The sequence below is a fragment of the Lipotes vexillifer genome, unplaced genomic scaffold, assembly GCF_000442215.2.
Source record: "Lipotes vexillifer unplaced genomic scaffold, Lipotes_vexillifer_v1.1 scaffold382, whole genome shotgun sequence".
Taxonomy (NCBI): Eukaryota; Metazoa; Chordata; class Mammalia; order Artiodactyla; family Lipotidae; genus Lipotes; species Lipotes vexillifer.
The window spans coordinates 3,316,685-3,332,936 of record NW_006780611.1 but is presented as its reverse complement, the minus strand read 5'-3'; the positions used below and the strand labels follow the sequence as shown (position 1 = coordinate 3,332,936).

General features: G+C 49.1%; 1 protein-coding gene across 1 annotated transcript in view; it reads right to left on the bottom strand.

The window, feature by feature from the left end:
• The window catches only part of CERK (ceramide kinase), a 35,734-nt gene that overhangs the window by 18,162 nt on the left and 1,320 nt on the right, over positions 1 to 16,252 (bottom strand). Inside the window, exons 3-5 of the mRNA XM_007454086.1 lie at positions 7,994 to 8,107; positions 7,193 to 7,315; positions 2,043 to 2,168 (exon numbers count right to left, since the gene is read on the bottom strand). Coding sequence (XP_007454148.1) covers positions 2,043 to 2,168; positions 7,193 to 7,315; positions 7,994 to 8,107 — 363 coding nt within the window. The remainder of the gene's footprint in view (positions 1 to 2,042; positions 2,169 to 7,192; positions 7,316 to 7,993; positions 8,108 to 16,252) is intronic.

Sequence of the window (16,252 nt, the reverse complement as noted above, 5' to 3'; positions counted from 1 at the left end):
CCCAAAAAAAAAAAAAAAAAAAAAAAAAAGGCAAGTAAACCATGCTTTTAAAATGAGGTCCTATAAAATCTTCAGGAGGGTTTCCTGTAAGAAATCCCTCCTTCAATCTTACCCAGATTCCTTTCATGGACAGGGATGCTGACCTCAGGGGAACAGGACCTCTCAGAATATACTCTACTGGGTAGAACATCACATTCTTGGCATTTAAAAAAAAATTATTTATTTATTTATTTTTGGCTGTGTTGCGTCTTTGTTACTGCGCGCGGGCTTTCTCTAGTAGCGGCGAGCAGGGGCTACTCTTCGTTGCGGTGCGCGGGCTTCTCGTTGTGGTGGCTTCTCTCGTTGTGGAGCACGGGTTCTAGGCACACAGGCTTCAGTAGTTGCGGCTCACGGGCTCTAGAGCGCAGGCTCAGTAGTTGTGGCGCACGGGCTTATTTGCTCCGAGGCATGTGGGATCTTCCAGGACCAGGGCTCGAACCTGTGTCCCCTGCACTGGCAGGCAGATTCTCAACCACTGCACCACCAGGGAAGTCCCACATTCTTGGCATTTAATTGCCAACAAATAATAACTTTTTTTGGAAGAGATTACATCTTCTATTTTATAGTTTTCCCTTATTATCCAAGGGACTCGGAAAATTATAGAATATACCAAAATGTAGAAGAAAGAAAATGTTAGTCCATAGTCTGTATACTCACTGTAACAAAAAGGCTCTTTAAAAAAAAAAAAAATTATTAATTTTTTTATTTGGGCACACCGGGTCTTAGTTGCGGCATGTGGGATCCTCGTTTCCGCGTGCAGGATCTTCATTTGTGGCACGCGGATCTTTAGTTGCAGCATGTGGGATCTAGTTCCCTGACCAGGGATCGAACCCAGGCCCCCTGCATTGGGAGCGCACAGTCTTAGCCACTGGACCACCAGGGAAGTCCCAACAAAAACTCTCTTGAAATTCACTTGAACACACAATTTTGTGCCCTTGTTTTCCCGACATCTTATCACAATCCCTTTTTCATCATTAAAAATTCCTTGTAAAGACCATTTTAAAGAGCTACATACTATTCCTTCAGATTCACCACAATTTTATCTTTATGCTTCCTGTTCCGGGGTAGAAGTGGCTCCCGGTGTTTTGCTTTTATAAAAATGAGGCAACAGACACCTGTGTACCTTGCCCTCTGTGTACAGGTGATGGCTTTCTCAGGAAAGTTTAGAAAACTGTAAGATTGGATAAAAATCCCCTCCTTTTTGAGGCTCTTGACCCGCACTGCCAAGTGGCCCTTTAATAAGTTTACACAAAACCCTCAAATCTCTGAAGGGAGAAACCGTCTCCCTACACCCTCCCAGCATCTAGAACCTGCTCTGAAACTCGGTACCGCAATCGTGGCACTGCATCGTGTTTCTTTTTTTTTTGCGGTACGTGGGCCTCTCATTGTTGTGGCCTCTCAGGTTGGGGAGCACAGGCTCCGGACGCGCAGGCCCAGCGGCCATGGCTCACGGGCCCAGCCGCTCCGCGGCACGTGGGATCTTCCCGGACTGGGGCAGGAACCCGTGTCCCCTGCATCGGCAGGCGGACTCTCAACCACTGCGCCACCAGAGAAGCCCCTCGTGCTTCTTAAAAATACCACTTACTGGTGAAATGATTTCTAAGCCTTACTAATTGCTTGTATCTCTTGCAAGAATTTTCTGTCCATAATCTTTGTCCTTTTATCCCTAGTGTTTTTCCTGAGTGCTTTATATGCTAATTCTTGGCTAGAACGGTCTACGTTCTTTACTTTGTATTCTTCTCATTCTGGTATGCCAAAAAACCCAACATTTCAGGTTGTTGAAATAATCTTAAACAGGGAATTCCCTGCCGGTCCAGGGGTTGGGACTCTGAGCTTTCACTGCTGGGGCCCGGGTTCAATCCCTGGCCGGGGAACTATGGATCCTGCAAAGCTGCGAAGCACGGCCCCAGAAAAAAAAAAAATCTTGATGCAATAAGAATGTTCCGTGGTGACCATATCTGAGCCATTCTCAAATTTACTTCCACAGAGATTGTGCGCCTTACCGATGATCTCGGTGGTGATGGAGGCCAGTGTAAACAGCGGCGCCACTTTTCTCTCATAGATCCGCTTGCCTTGTCCTTTCCCTCCAAACGGATTGATGAACACCAGTAAGTGCTTTGGTCTAGATGCTGCAAAACAGCAACACCGCATAAGTCACGACGAATGTAAGTGGTCAAAATGAGGAACTGTGTTACGAACAAGATCAAACCACGACGGCTCTAGAGCTCCACTTGGTATTATCTGACAAAAAGCATCTTTAAGGTAAAGAACGGTGCTCAAGAGTTTCCTAATCTCTGAAAAGAGAAAAAGCACAGCTTGTGCGATCAGGCAGGTGCTCTGCACGTCGGCCAGGGGCCTGGCAGCCCCGGGGATTCGGAATCCTGGCAGAGAAGGACGCTCTCTCCTGATGAGGAGGGAGCCTTACAGGGTGTAAATGCTGGGAGCACCGGCCTCATTCTTCCTCATGTAGAGGAACGTGAGTCTGCAGAAAATGAGAGAAATAGATATACAGCACGGAGCGCTGGGAGAGAAAGACGGACGGACAGGCACAGGGAACGCTCAATCTGGAGATGGACGGAGAGACGGAAGGACGGCAGGGTGTCCCTTCCAGAGGCCCGGCTAACCGCCAACACCCAGGTCTCCTGAAACACCCTATTTTCTTATAGCAACCTCCACATTTCTGCTTGGGTCGGTTCAAGTAGATTCTGATACTTAAAAACCAAATTTAACCAACAAATCAATAAAGGTAGCAAGAAAACCGAAGCCCTGGGTCCACACAGAATCCCACACATGAACGCTCACAACGGCACCATTCGCAGCAGCCAAAAAGTGGAGACCCACCAGGTGTCCACCAACTGACGGCTGGATACACAGAATGTGACCGAAGGAGTATCGTTCAGCAACGGAAAGGAACAGCCCACTGATGACACTTAACCAATGTGAATAAATACCAAAAGCATGATGCTGAGAGATGGAAGAATTACACAAAACAGCCCCTTTTACATGATTCCATTTATGTGGCAGAACTGACATGTGGCAACAATGACGAAAAGAAACAATCAGACTCGTGGTCGTCTCTGGACTGGCAGGGGAGGGTCATGAGGAAACTGGGGTGGTGCTAAGTCTTACAGTGTCTGGGTTACATGGGTACACGTATGCTTCAAAACTCATTGATTTACACTTACCATTTGTCCATTTCACCATATGTAAATTCTACCTCCGAACTGAAAACAAATACTGATCTCTAGGTAATGACACGCGTGCTGAAGTGTCTGAAGGGTCATGCCCTGACGTCTGTCACTTACTGGGAAACACAGCAAACGTACCATTAACTAATGGATGGGCAGAGAGACACAGACAAAGCAAAACCAGCAAAACGTTAACAACTGCAGAATGTAGGTGGTGGGTGTATGAATGTCTACGGTAGAATTTTTTCAATTTTTCTGTATGTTTGAAAATCTTCCTAATAAAATATTGAAGGCAATACACAATAGAGAAAAATCAAAGCCAAAAGTCTATGCTTTGAAAAGATTCATAAAATTGATAAGTCCCTAAATAAAACTGATAAAAAGAAAAAGGGAAAAAATAGAAATTAACAATATCAGGAATGAGAAAGGACGTTGTTTCAGAACCTACAAATATTACAAGGAAGGTGAAAGGATTTATTAAACTTATGCCAAGAAATTTGTAAGTTTTTATGTAAGAGACACATTTCTCAAAAAATACAATTTACCAAAAGTGACAAAATAAATAGAAAATCTGAATAGTCTGCTATCTAATAAAGAAACTGAAGCCATTAATAAAAGCCTTCCCACAAAGAAAACCCCAGATAGTTTCACCACTTAATGCTTCCAAATATTTAAGGGGAAAAGTAGCCTCCACATTATAAAAATTCTTCCACACGACAGAAAAGAAAGAAGCACTCTTCTCAACGCTGTGTACATGACCATGGTAAGCTTGACAGCAAAACCAGACAAGCACATTTACAGAAAGGAAACTCATAGGTCTATTTCTCCCCTGAGCCTAGGTGAGAAAATCCTAAACAAAATATCATCAAGTCAAATACAGAAATGCACAAAAAGGGCAATACGTCATTACCAAGTAGGATTTATTCCAGGAATACAAAGGCTTGTATGCAAAACACAAGGAGAAACCAATGTTTTTCAACACGTTAACTCAAAAAGAAGAAAATCATCTCCATAGATGCAGAAAAAGCACTTATCAAATTACACATCCAATGATGATTTTAAAAAATTCTCAGAAAACTAGGATTGGAAAGGAACTTCCTTAATCTGGACTTTAAAAACTTACTTAAAAAAACCTGGGGTTTCCCTGGCGGCCCAGTGGTTAACACTCTGCCCCCACTGCAGGGGGCACGTGGTTCGATCCCCGCATACCACGCAGCGTGGCCAAAAAAAAAAAAAAAAACCTAAGAAACATCATTTTCGACAGTGGGATGTTGAAAAGTTTCCCCCAAGATCAGGACGAAGACCCTCCCCGCTGCACTGGAGGGTCCAAACCAGGGCAAAAGGGTAAGAAAGAGAAAGAAAAAGACATAGGAACTGAGACAGAAAAAACAGAATAGTCATTATTCACAGCTGACAAAAAGAATCATCAAACTATTAAAACTAATCAATGAACTTAGCAAGGTCATTGGATGCAAGGTGAAATATAAGATCCAATTAAATGTCTACATGTGAGCCAAAAATAAATAAAAAACAAAATAATAGCACCACAGTGCGGTGGGGAAAGGACAAGCTTTCCCATAGGTGGCGTGGGGTGAAGCAGGTATATCTGTATTTAAGGAACGTGAACCGTGACCGCTTACTTCACACTGCATACACACATCACTTCCAAAGGGACTGTAGCTCCCAAAGCAAGAGGTAGAACAAAGCTTTGAGAAGAAACCATCTTCGTGGTCTTGCAGCAGAAAAGCTGTCCTAAATAGGACACAAACTAGCCACAGAGCTTTTAAAAAAGATAAACAGAGCTACGTAAATATTAAGAATGTCCATCAAAAGAATGGAATGAAGAGAGTGAAAACACAAGCCATCCAGTGGGAGACGGTATCTGTAATTCAAAAATGCAATGCAAGATTCAAATCTACAATATGTAAAGAATTTCTACACATCATTTAGACAGACAGACAACCCAACAGAAAGATGGGTAAAAGACTTGGACAGACACCTCACAAAAGAGGATCTCCAAATGGCCCACACACAGAGCCAGTGAAGTTGAGAAATGCATTCCTATCAGGGAAATGCCAATGAAAACCATAATGCAAGACGACTGACACCCACCAGAGTAACTACCATTTTTAAGGTGTGGTTATGGTTAAGGGGTGGGACCAGCAGAGCTCCGGTCCCCTGTTCGTGGGCGTGGCCCCGGGACCTCCAGTTTGGAAGGCAGTGTGGCCGCATGCACTGAGGCTCAAACACGCCACCAGCCCAGCAAGTCCAGTGCCACGCGTGCACCAGGAGACGCGTGCGGGAGTGTTCAGAACAGCTCTGCTCACGACGGCCACGTCAGGAGGCCATCCAGCGGCCATCAACGGTAAAAGGGCTGCATAAACGGCCAGACACTCATCCCCTGGAACACCACGCAGCCCAGAGCACGGGCCACCTGCCCCGCACGTGACGACAAGCTGCCAGAGGGCCAGACACAGGAGTGTCGGCTGTCATCTGACCACATGAGTACAAAACGAACCCAGGTGTTTGCAGTCAGGTGATCGTCACCTTTGGGCAGCGATGGCAGGGGCCCTGGGGCCCCAGAGGGCTGGCAGCGTTGTCTCCCGATCTGTGTGCTGGTTACCCGAGGGCGCTCAGTGTGTGAGAACTTCTTTGTGTCTAGTTATACCTCAATTAAACGTTCAGTAGTAACACAAAGTGACAGAGCAGCTGAAAAAACTGAATTACAGAATATTTTTAGATACAAGTAGATTATAGCAGATGCACGACTGTATAGGTTTTTCTGTGAAAAAAGTCCCATTATTCAGTGGGGGGCAGGTTCAGAGGGCTTCCTCTTGGAGTCTGAACCTCCAGAATCATCCCGATCCAAAGACTCAAAGTCTCATGAAAACCACTGGAGGACAGAGGGGAGAGAGCAGGTGAGGATAAGCGGGGAGGTGGCGGCAGAGGAACTGAGGCAACCTCCCAGCCAGACTCGCTCAGAAGTCCAGCGGACAAGCAGAGGACAGAGCGCCAGCGACCTGAGATGGAAGGAAAGGTCAGGACACACTGGTCGGATGGACGGCGGGGGACCAAACACCCCATCCCGTCCCACAGGATCAGATGGCGAAACGCAGAATCCAAGTCCCGCCGCCCAGATGCTAAGCCAAACACGTGCTTTTCCAAGCCGGGAAGTCTCTCTGAAGCTGCTGTGTGGGAAGTACCTTCTTCAAACAAATTCTAATTCACCTTTTTTAATCTAGAGGCCAAATTAATTTTAAAAGATATAAAACCAACCTAAGCACATGCTCTTTCTTTCCTATGGCTGAAGCCTGCATTGAGTTGTCAAGGCTGTGTATTAAGATTATATCCAAACAGATTAGCAGAGGCAAACTACTGTATACAGGATGGATAGACAACAAGGTCCTGCTGTATAGCACAGGGAACTATATTCAATATCCTGTGATAAACCACAATGGAAAAGAGTATATGTATAACTGAATCACTTTGCTGTACAGCAGAATTTAACACAACATTGTAAATCAACTACACTTCAATTAAAAAAAAAAAAAAAAAGATTATACCCAAACAACATGAAATAGCGTCCCAGATACAAAATGAGTTGACACCTACCGTTAAGTGTGACAGACAGATTCTGGCTGCACGGCAATAACTCACAGCTCAGATGTTCAGACACACCCCAGGGGGACAGAGATGCCTTCCCCAGGCACCTGGTTTAATCCTCCATTCACCGCGAGTGCAGGCATTATCACCCCATTTTCCAGGAAAAGAAACCCAGGCCCAGAGAGCCAAGGGGCCTGCCCCAAGCCTCGCGGCTGTCAGTGCAGGTGCCAGCGCCCTGGGGGCCAGGCTCTGGGCACCACACCACGTGGTCCTCTAATCAGTAAAGCGTTCAAAAGCCACAGCGACTCATCACATCCACCTTGGTTACAGACAGCTGTGCCGAATACAAACCACGCACGTACTCAGCTTCTCCAGTAGCTCCCTGAGGGTCTGCAACCACAGGTGGCACAGCTGCTCCTCAGGACACCAGAAGGTCACCTGTGCCCACCTCCAGCGGTGCTGCCGGGCCCTCCTCACACGATGCACTGCACAGAGAACACACGCCGTGAGCCTGCGGCCCTGCGGACCGGGGAACACACTCCCCTCACACTAACCCCAGGTTCACACTCAAAATGCCCCAATGGTCCCCTTTCCTTCTGACTAGTAACTTCCAAGGTATATTAGGGAAAAGATCCTATTTCTCAGTTCTTTTAACCCACGTAAAAAAAACAAGAAAAAAATGAATATTAAAAGTAGAGCTTGGGACTTCCCTGGTGGCGCAGTGGTTAAGAATCCGCCTGCCATTGCAGGGAACGCGGGTTCGAGCCCTGGTCCGGGAAGATCCCACATGCTGCGGAGCAACTAAGCCCGTGTGCCACAACTACTGAGCTTGCGCTCTAGAGCCCGCGAACCACAACTACTGAGCCCGCGTGCCACAACTGCTGAAGCCCACGCGCCGAGAGCCTGTGCTCTGCAACAAGAGAAGCTACCACAGTGAGAAGCCCGCGCACCGCAACTAGAGAAAGCCCGAGTGCAGCAACGAAGACTCAACGCAGCCGAAAATAAATAAAAAATAAATAAAAGTAGAGCTTGGAAAAAATGATATAAGGACCTTTCTATAAAGGTAAACCAAGGACACAATGAGTTGGTTAAACAAGTGACAAAAAACGTTCCCTTTCATGTAACCTGCATGAAATTACTGAGGAACATTCAGGCCACATTACCTGTGAAAGCATAAGGCTTTCCCATTTTCTGCCATTTTCCACTGGTGTAGTGTTTCCCATTAATGTCCGTTTCTTCAACGGTGATGATCTCGGAAATAGGCACAGAGCAGGCATCTGTAAAAACACCACATTCTCACGTCAAAAGGGTTCACGGAATTCACGTGAACACAAGGAATGCCACTCCAAAGCGCTGGGAAACATTCTGCTTTAAAATTCATCAGACATCCAAAAGGAAGAGGACAAGTTATACGTAATTTTAAAATTCAGAGCTAAATAAGTTTGGGAAACTCTATGTCATCAGAAGATGGGATGCCTTATCCACAGTCACCAAATGGAGGCTGTGAATTTTCCAGGCCAGCTCCTGTATTAAATTTGGGGAAAGATGTTCAAGACCCAGTGCCTGTGTTCAGTCTGGCTCAGAAATCAAGTGGGAAAGACGCACATAACAGACCCAGGCCCACAGAGTGTGCAGGTGAGTCAGGGCCACACCAAGGCAGGGCGGGGGCGGGGGCGGGTAGGGGGCTCTAGAAAGGCCTGGTGGGTCCAACCATCCACTAGGATGCAGGAGGAGAAAGGGGAGACTTGGGTGGACGTAGGGATGACAGCACAGGACATCCTCTACCATGGGAAACCCAGACATAACTGTGGGCCTGCAGATGCCACCAGGTAAGGCCTCCAGGTAAGGCTGGACACACAAACAGCTGTGGGAAACGTGAGGTGACAGCTTGTAACGGCAAGTGGGGCCCAGAAAGATCCCTCGGAGGCCAGCACAGGAACTGGGAAGTGGAGAAGTTGGAAGACAAGCCCCCAGTGTGGACAGGCTGAGTTCTCAAAGCCCACCGGTAATGGCTGGTGGGAGTCACCATCTGCCTTTACACAGACGAGCATGGCAGTTCCTGGTTTGGCCCCAGGTTGGCTATGAAACCTGCAGTATAGCTCTCCCCACCTTCTGCTACATTCAGCTCACCCAAATCTTTATCTGCTGCTTGGGTGAGAAGAAAAACAAACAAAAATAGGTAAGGAGGATATACTATTTTACACGCGCACTGCTGTTACATGTAACAGATGTGGTGATACACAATTATTTTCTCGAAAAAGGCACAGAGATCCGTGGGGACGTGACAAAAACATCAACACTATCTGAATCCCTAGTCGATTGAGGAATGACACCAACAGAATCCTGGGGTCTGGCCGGAGGCCGTCGTGGGTGAGTCTGTGCCTGGGGCGGGGACCTCCAAAGCAGGACTCGGCGAGTGACCGCCTCCAACGGCCCCTCCGTCTGCTGGGCCAGGAGCTCAGCCTGAACTTCACGACAACACACAGGGCTCATCGTGTCAAACTGGGAGGGGTTTTGGAAGCTACCCAATCAGGGTGAGAGGGGTCCAGCACGAGACAGGTTCCTTTCGGCCTCCGAAGCCACATTCCTTTGCACCCTGCCGTGTGTCCCTTCACATTTGCCGGTCAGTGTTACACCCTGTTCTGCAAAACCCTTATGTCTAGCTAGGAGACATCGAGAATCAGAGAGTTCCTGAAGAGTTATGGATGACTCACAGGGTAACCCGCAGAAAGAGTCTATAAATTAGCAATCTCTAGTCTTGCGACTAGAATCAATCTCTAGTCTTGTGGAAGAATCGATCCCAGGCCACAGTGGAGGCCACAGGCTGTCCCCTAAGGCGAGAGTGACACTGTAGTCCCCTGGTCAACCTACCCGTGCTGGCACGGAGAGGCTTCCCAGCACAGCAGTGCACGTCTTGTGAACACACCAGGTATAAATTATAAATTCATGGATGTATAAATAGATGTTCTTAGAGGAGCATCTTGCACAGAGTTGATGGTGGGAACTTGGGGGTCACTTTCGTTTTCTGCATAGTATTAGCATTTCTCTCCCTTTGCTTGCATTTTGCATAATCCTGCACTGCATATGGGATTAGATAAAAAGTCAAAGTCTCCTGTAAAAGATCGTGTGATGAGAGGAGACGCGGTAGAGTTACTTCCAGACCAAACTGAACCTGGCTGGTGGCCAAATTAATGCCGGCAACGCATGCGGACAGAACTCACTGGCAGATGAAGGGGCCCAGAGCACGGCTGGCCGCCTCACCCCACAGCCTGGCCGCCCCACCTGATTCGGGCCAGTCTCTGCACACAGAAGGCACGTCCCGCTGCCCAAGCTGCTCCGGCCACCCTCTGGAGTTGCCCTCGTGATCTGCACCCTCCTCGGGGCCACTGGGCTGGCTGTGGGTGGCCCTGTCGGAGGATCAGTGCCCACGGCTCACGGGCGTCCCCTCTCTCTTTGTAAAGTAACAACCCAACAACCCCTTTGAAGCAAACTTCCGAGCAAAATGTTCTGGGGTAGGCGGGGACCTCTGAAGCAGAGGAGGACTCGAAAGCCGCCCGACCCCCTGGGAGCCTCCCTGACCCAGGCCCCCAAGTCCGCACCTCTGCGGTGGGCCGGCCCGTCACGTAGGGTTTGAGCAGCACGCCCGGGCTCCATCCACTGATGCCGGCGCCTCCCCTCCCAACATGCTAGACATTGGCCAACGTCTCCCGAAGGCAGGGGCGCCGACTGAGAGCCACCAGCTCGTGCCCACAGGGTTCGTGCGAACCCTTAGCAACGCTTCTCTACACAGAGAGCAGGGGGCAAACTGAGCCCAGGCCTGGGGCCACGGGGGACAGGCGGACACCTGTCCTGTTGACCCTGACCACGCCCGCGTCACAGAGCCCCAGGATTGCACCTGGCCAGTCACGTCCACGTCCCACAGGTGCCTCACACCCAAGCGTCTACATCTAAACCCATCTCTTCTACTTCACAGAGCCCCAGGATTGCACCTGGCCAGTCACGTCCACGTCCCACAGGTGCCTCACACCCAAGCGTCTACATCTAAACCCATCTCTTCTACTCCCCCCCCCCCCCTCCTGCATCCCCCAGCCCAGTGAAGGGTGCTCTGTCCACAGGCTCGCGTGCCCAGCAAGCCAGGCTCCGCTCCAACTCGGGTGGCTGCCAGCCGTCCTGCTGGGGTTCATTCTCCCAACTGAGCCACAGACAAGTGTGAACATGGCTCTGCTCTGCCTGGACCTTTCAGTGTCTACCCGCTGCCACTCAGCACGCGGGTTAATTCAACACCCCAGGCTGGGAACGCGGCTGCCCGTGCCCTTCCTCCCCTGCCCCCCTTCCACCCCTGCCCACCTTCCTGGCAAAGCCGGCGGGGAAGGGGGTGGCTACCTCCATGCAGGGGCCCCTGCCCCCCACTTGATCTCATTCTAACTCCCACGCCTACACCTGCCCTGATCAAACAAGTATTTGTTTTAACTGCTGGATAGTAAACCCCACATACATATACATGCTGACAACAGAACTTGGAGATTTTCAACCAAAGTCCAGCCAAATTATAAACTGCCTTGCAGGAACATCACAGTCTCACTGGCAGCATTTATAAAATCCTCTCTGCTATACTAAATTACTAAACCAAAGTGACTTTTTCTGGGTGATTTTTTTAACATTCCTGAGATGAAAAAGGGAGTCCACCTGGGGCAGTGGCTACCCCGGGGACAAACAGAGCACTGGGCACCCCCACGGCAGATCGGGCTGATGGTGGCCGTCCCCGACCAGGAGCCAGCCCTCCATCCTCTCTGGGACTGAGCTGGGGGAAGAGGACTGGGGCTCCTTCCACCTCCCTTCACGCTGGGGTAAGATCACACGAGAGGCAGAAGATTCCCGAGGCCCCCCCAAGCCAAGCAGGAGCCCCCGGCCCAAGCTCCAGGTTTCAGGCGCCGCTCGGATTCAGTGACCCTCCCAGGCTGTCAGTGCCCACTCTGCGTCACAGAGGGTCTCGGGCTTACAAGCCCTGCCACTGTGGGATCCCCAAGATTCGAGAGAACAATGGAACACACCAAGCGTCCTAAGTGCCACCGTTACCGAACCACGCTCGTCCTGCCAGACACGCAGCAAGCCAAACGCGGATACGCCGAGGTCAGTGGCACACAAAGGTTTACTTCCAAGGCAGCCACGCGAGGAGGCAGGAGAACAAGCCTCGGGTGCGCCTCCCCAAAGGCCAGGGGCTGGGGTGTTTTGGGACAAAGCAGCAGGGCACCCGGGGTGGGGGGAGCGTGGGGGAAGGTGATGGGGTAAAGGTGTGTCATCATGTGCAGGCATAACGAGGCCACTGGCCTCTGCACGGTCAGAAACGGGGCGCTGAGCGCCACCTGAGGGTGAAGTTCGCAGCCCCGTGATGTTAAAAGGTCAGCAAGCAGACACAGACGCGGCCCAGCTGGAGGGTCGGTGGGCCTGTCTAGTCTCAACCAGATCAGCTGGAGCCAGACAGAGCTGATTCCAAGTTTCAGAAAACACCTCGGGCAAACATCTTACTATTTACGCTCTGTACTGCTTGGAGGACGCGCAAGTCTGACAACGACCTTAACCAGTGGAGGCAGGTGCAATGGGTCTGACGCAGAACCCACGGCTTCAGCAGCTGACATCCCCACTGCCTGCCTGCCAACACACACGCCCTCCCTCTCTGACTGCAGGCCCCGTGGGGCTTCTCTCCCAGCTCTCCGTGTGTGTATCCGTGTGTATCTGTGTGTGTGTTTCTATGTGTGTGCGTATCTGTGTGCATGTATCTGTGTATGTATGTGTATCCATGTGTGTGTATCTGTGTGCATGTGTGTATCCGTGTGTGTATCTGTGCGCGTATCTGTGTGTACCCAGGCATGTGTAGCTGTGTACATGTATCTGTGTGTATCCATGTGTGCTGTGTGTGTATCCGTGTGCATGTGTATATGTGTGTATCTATGTGTATCTGTGTGCGTATCCATGTGTGTATCTGTGTGTACCCAGGCGTGTGTAGCTGTGTACATGTATCTGTGTGTATCCATGTGTGTGTTATCTGTGTGTGTATCCGTGTGCATGTGTATCTGTATCTATGTGTATCTGTGTGCGTATCCGTGTGTGTGTGTGTGTGTGTGTGTGTGTGTGTGTGTGTGTAGCTGGGGAAGGCAGGGGCCAAGCACACCCTGTGCCACAGCTTGGTCCTGGCAGAGCAGGCCCTCTGGGTTCTGCAGGACACACTGTGGCTTCAGCTGCTCCCACCCATCCAGCTCTGACCGGCATCTCCTAACTCTTCCCCGGGCCCCCTCACCTGGACTCACTGCACACCCTTGTGTGCCAGCTGTGATGGAGGGCTCCACAGAACCACCAAGAAAACCAACCCACCGCAAGATGGCTTGGACGTAACTTCCACAAAAATATTCTCCTGTCTTCTCAAACTGGTTACTCCCCCAAGAATTTGTTGCCACACCTCTGAGCACGTTAAGTCACCAAAGAGTTTTAATCACAGGCAGCACGGTCCCCACAGGGCATGTAGTTTACAAGCACATCCCGGGGACACACTGACCCAGTGCCACGAGGCAGCAACTCACGCTGGTACTTGGAAAGGATGCTTACGATGTGAGGGGCAAGCTGACGAGGCTCTGAGAACTTGCGTCCCGTCACAGTCTGAAGGGTCTTGAACATTTAAAAGAGAAAATCTCATCATGTGAGCAAACAAAATGTGCTCTGTGCCGCCTTCCAGGTGCCCAGCAGGCAGCACCAGGCATGCTCCCCACACACCTTCCCCCGGTCCTCTCGAGTGGGCAGCAGGCTCTGTGCTGGGTGCACACCACAGGGACACTGAAAACATCCATCCCGGCTGTCCTCTGTCCTTGTTCTAATGTGGTTTCAGTTACTTCTGGTCTTGAAGACTCAATTTGGAATCCAACAGAAACAAACTGTTTTATTACCCTCTACAGAGGTTACAAATTTTGAGAAACAAAAGGCAATGCTGGTCATAAAACAAAGAACTAAAGAGATACTATGTATTAATGACAAGACTACCCTTCCACGGAGCACCATGTATTACCGCCAAGATAAAAGTAGTAAAAAGAAAAGTTAGTACAGAAAAAGAACCATTTGTGTCCAAAGAGTTAAAATGCTGTAATGTCGTCTTCCGGGAGAGGGAAGACGGTGAGTGTGTTTGTAGCGAAGAGGGCCCGGGGAAAACACAGCCGCAGGACAAAAACACACATTGTTCACGAGAAGTGCTTGCTTCCTTCTCTCCTTCCCTAACTGGGATATTAAACTGCATTTGGTACAATATTAAAGTTTAGGATATGTGTGATTAAAGTATAGTTTAGGAGAGTTTTTTAAGTTTAAAATTGAAATTTTAAGTAGCACCAACTTCTGCAATGCTATAAAAACTGAGCAGATTCGAAATAAAGATAAATATAGAAGAGGCAAACTTTTGATAAAATTAGGAAAAAAACATAAAATTTGAATACTTATTTGATATTTTTATTTTATACAATTAAACATCTTATAAACCCAAATCTCCAGCTATGACGCTCATTTTGGTCATTTTATTCACTGATAACAATAAATTCTACAACTTACCTGACACATTCCAAAGAAGTAAAGCATTTATAAGGCTTTACTGGAATGTATGGTCACAAATAACTTGCTTGGGATGTAAAGTAAGCATGTTGTAACCACACACTCACTCGGGGACCACCTCTGTCCCTCAGCCAAGCCGCCAGCTCCCAGCCTTGCTCCCTTTTCTGGGAACGGTCTGTCTATACACCAGGTACCCCGTGCCCACACACACGCCAGACACACACACACACCCAGATGCACACACGCCAGATACACACACACACCCAGATGCACACACACACACCACATACACACATGCCAGAGATACACACACACAGAGATACACACACACAGATACACACACACACACACCCAGATGCACACACGGCAGATACACACACACCCAGATGCACACAGGGCAGATACACACACACACGCCAGATACACACACCCAGATGCACACACACACCACATACACACATGCCAGAGATACACACACACACCCAGATACACACACACATGCCACACACACACAGATACACACACCCCAGATACATACACACACACCACATACACACATGCCAGATACACACACCACATACACACACATAAGAGATACACACACACACACAGATACACACACACACACGCCACATACACATACACACACACCCAGATGCACACACGGCAGATACACACCCAGATGCACACACTCCAGATACACACACACACCCAGATACACACACCCAGATACACACACACACACACCACATATATACACGCCAGATACACACACCACATACACACACACACACGGCCACCTGACTGGCCCGGGGCTTTCTGCTTCCCAGCCGAAACCCCATCTCCTCGGGGAGGCCTCCAGGTCCCCCCTCACCAGTGTGTCAGCCGGGCCTGCAGTCACTTTTCTGCCCCCTACTAGGTGGCATCTCCCTGAGGGTGGTCTTACTTGTTCCATTCAAAGCTGTGTGTGTCCCCACCGGTCACCTCACACAGGGCCTGGCCAACCCGAGTCCAGCTCTGGTCTCCATGTGTCACGCTTTGTCACATGAGTACGCCGGCTTTACGCCAGGCATAATAATAGTAATAGTAATAATTGCCACTTGTGAGGCCCACTTTGTGCTAAATGTATAAGCTCGTGTAATCCTCACAAACAACCCAGAAGGTAAATATGATGACCCTCGCTGGACAGATGGACTCACAGAAGATCTTCCAGATCCTCATTCTACTGAAGCCTGGAGGTCAAAGAACTCGTCCAAGCCACCGGCAGGGCCAGGACTCGCTTCTGGCAAATCTATCAAAAAGTGTTTCCTGTCAGGCAGAGGTTAAAGAGAGCCTGCCAAACCTGAACACCAAGGGGGCACCGAGGCAGGGGTGCGTCCTCTGCACCCACAACCAAGGGCCCCCCGCAACTCCAGTGTGCACGACAGGCAACCAAGTGTGGACGCTGACAGCCACAGACCCACTCAGAAATTGGCGAAGAAAAAGACCTTTCTTTCCAAAAACCAAGCAGCCACGTAGAGCAAACGGTTGGAATATCTTTAATTTTGAAGGACTTAAGCTTTCACTTACAAGAATATCCTTATCAATAATATATCAGGATAGGTCATTTTATTAGGTTTTGCACATTTTATAAAACCATACTCTAAATAATTTTGATTTCTTCTTAGAATGAGGCTCAAGTGAGTTAGAACTGCCGACTGAGTGACTAAGACCAACACCCTCTTCCTTCACTTTCAGATCCTTTGGCCAAACTTGAACGTGCCTCTCTCTGTGTTTCAGTTCAGTTTCAGCATTAATTTTTCTAATAATAAAGCAATCTATTTTAAGGATTACCACCA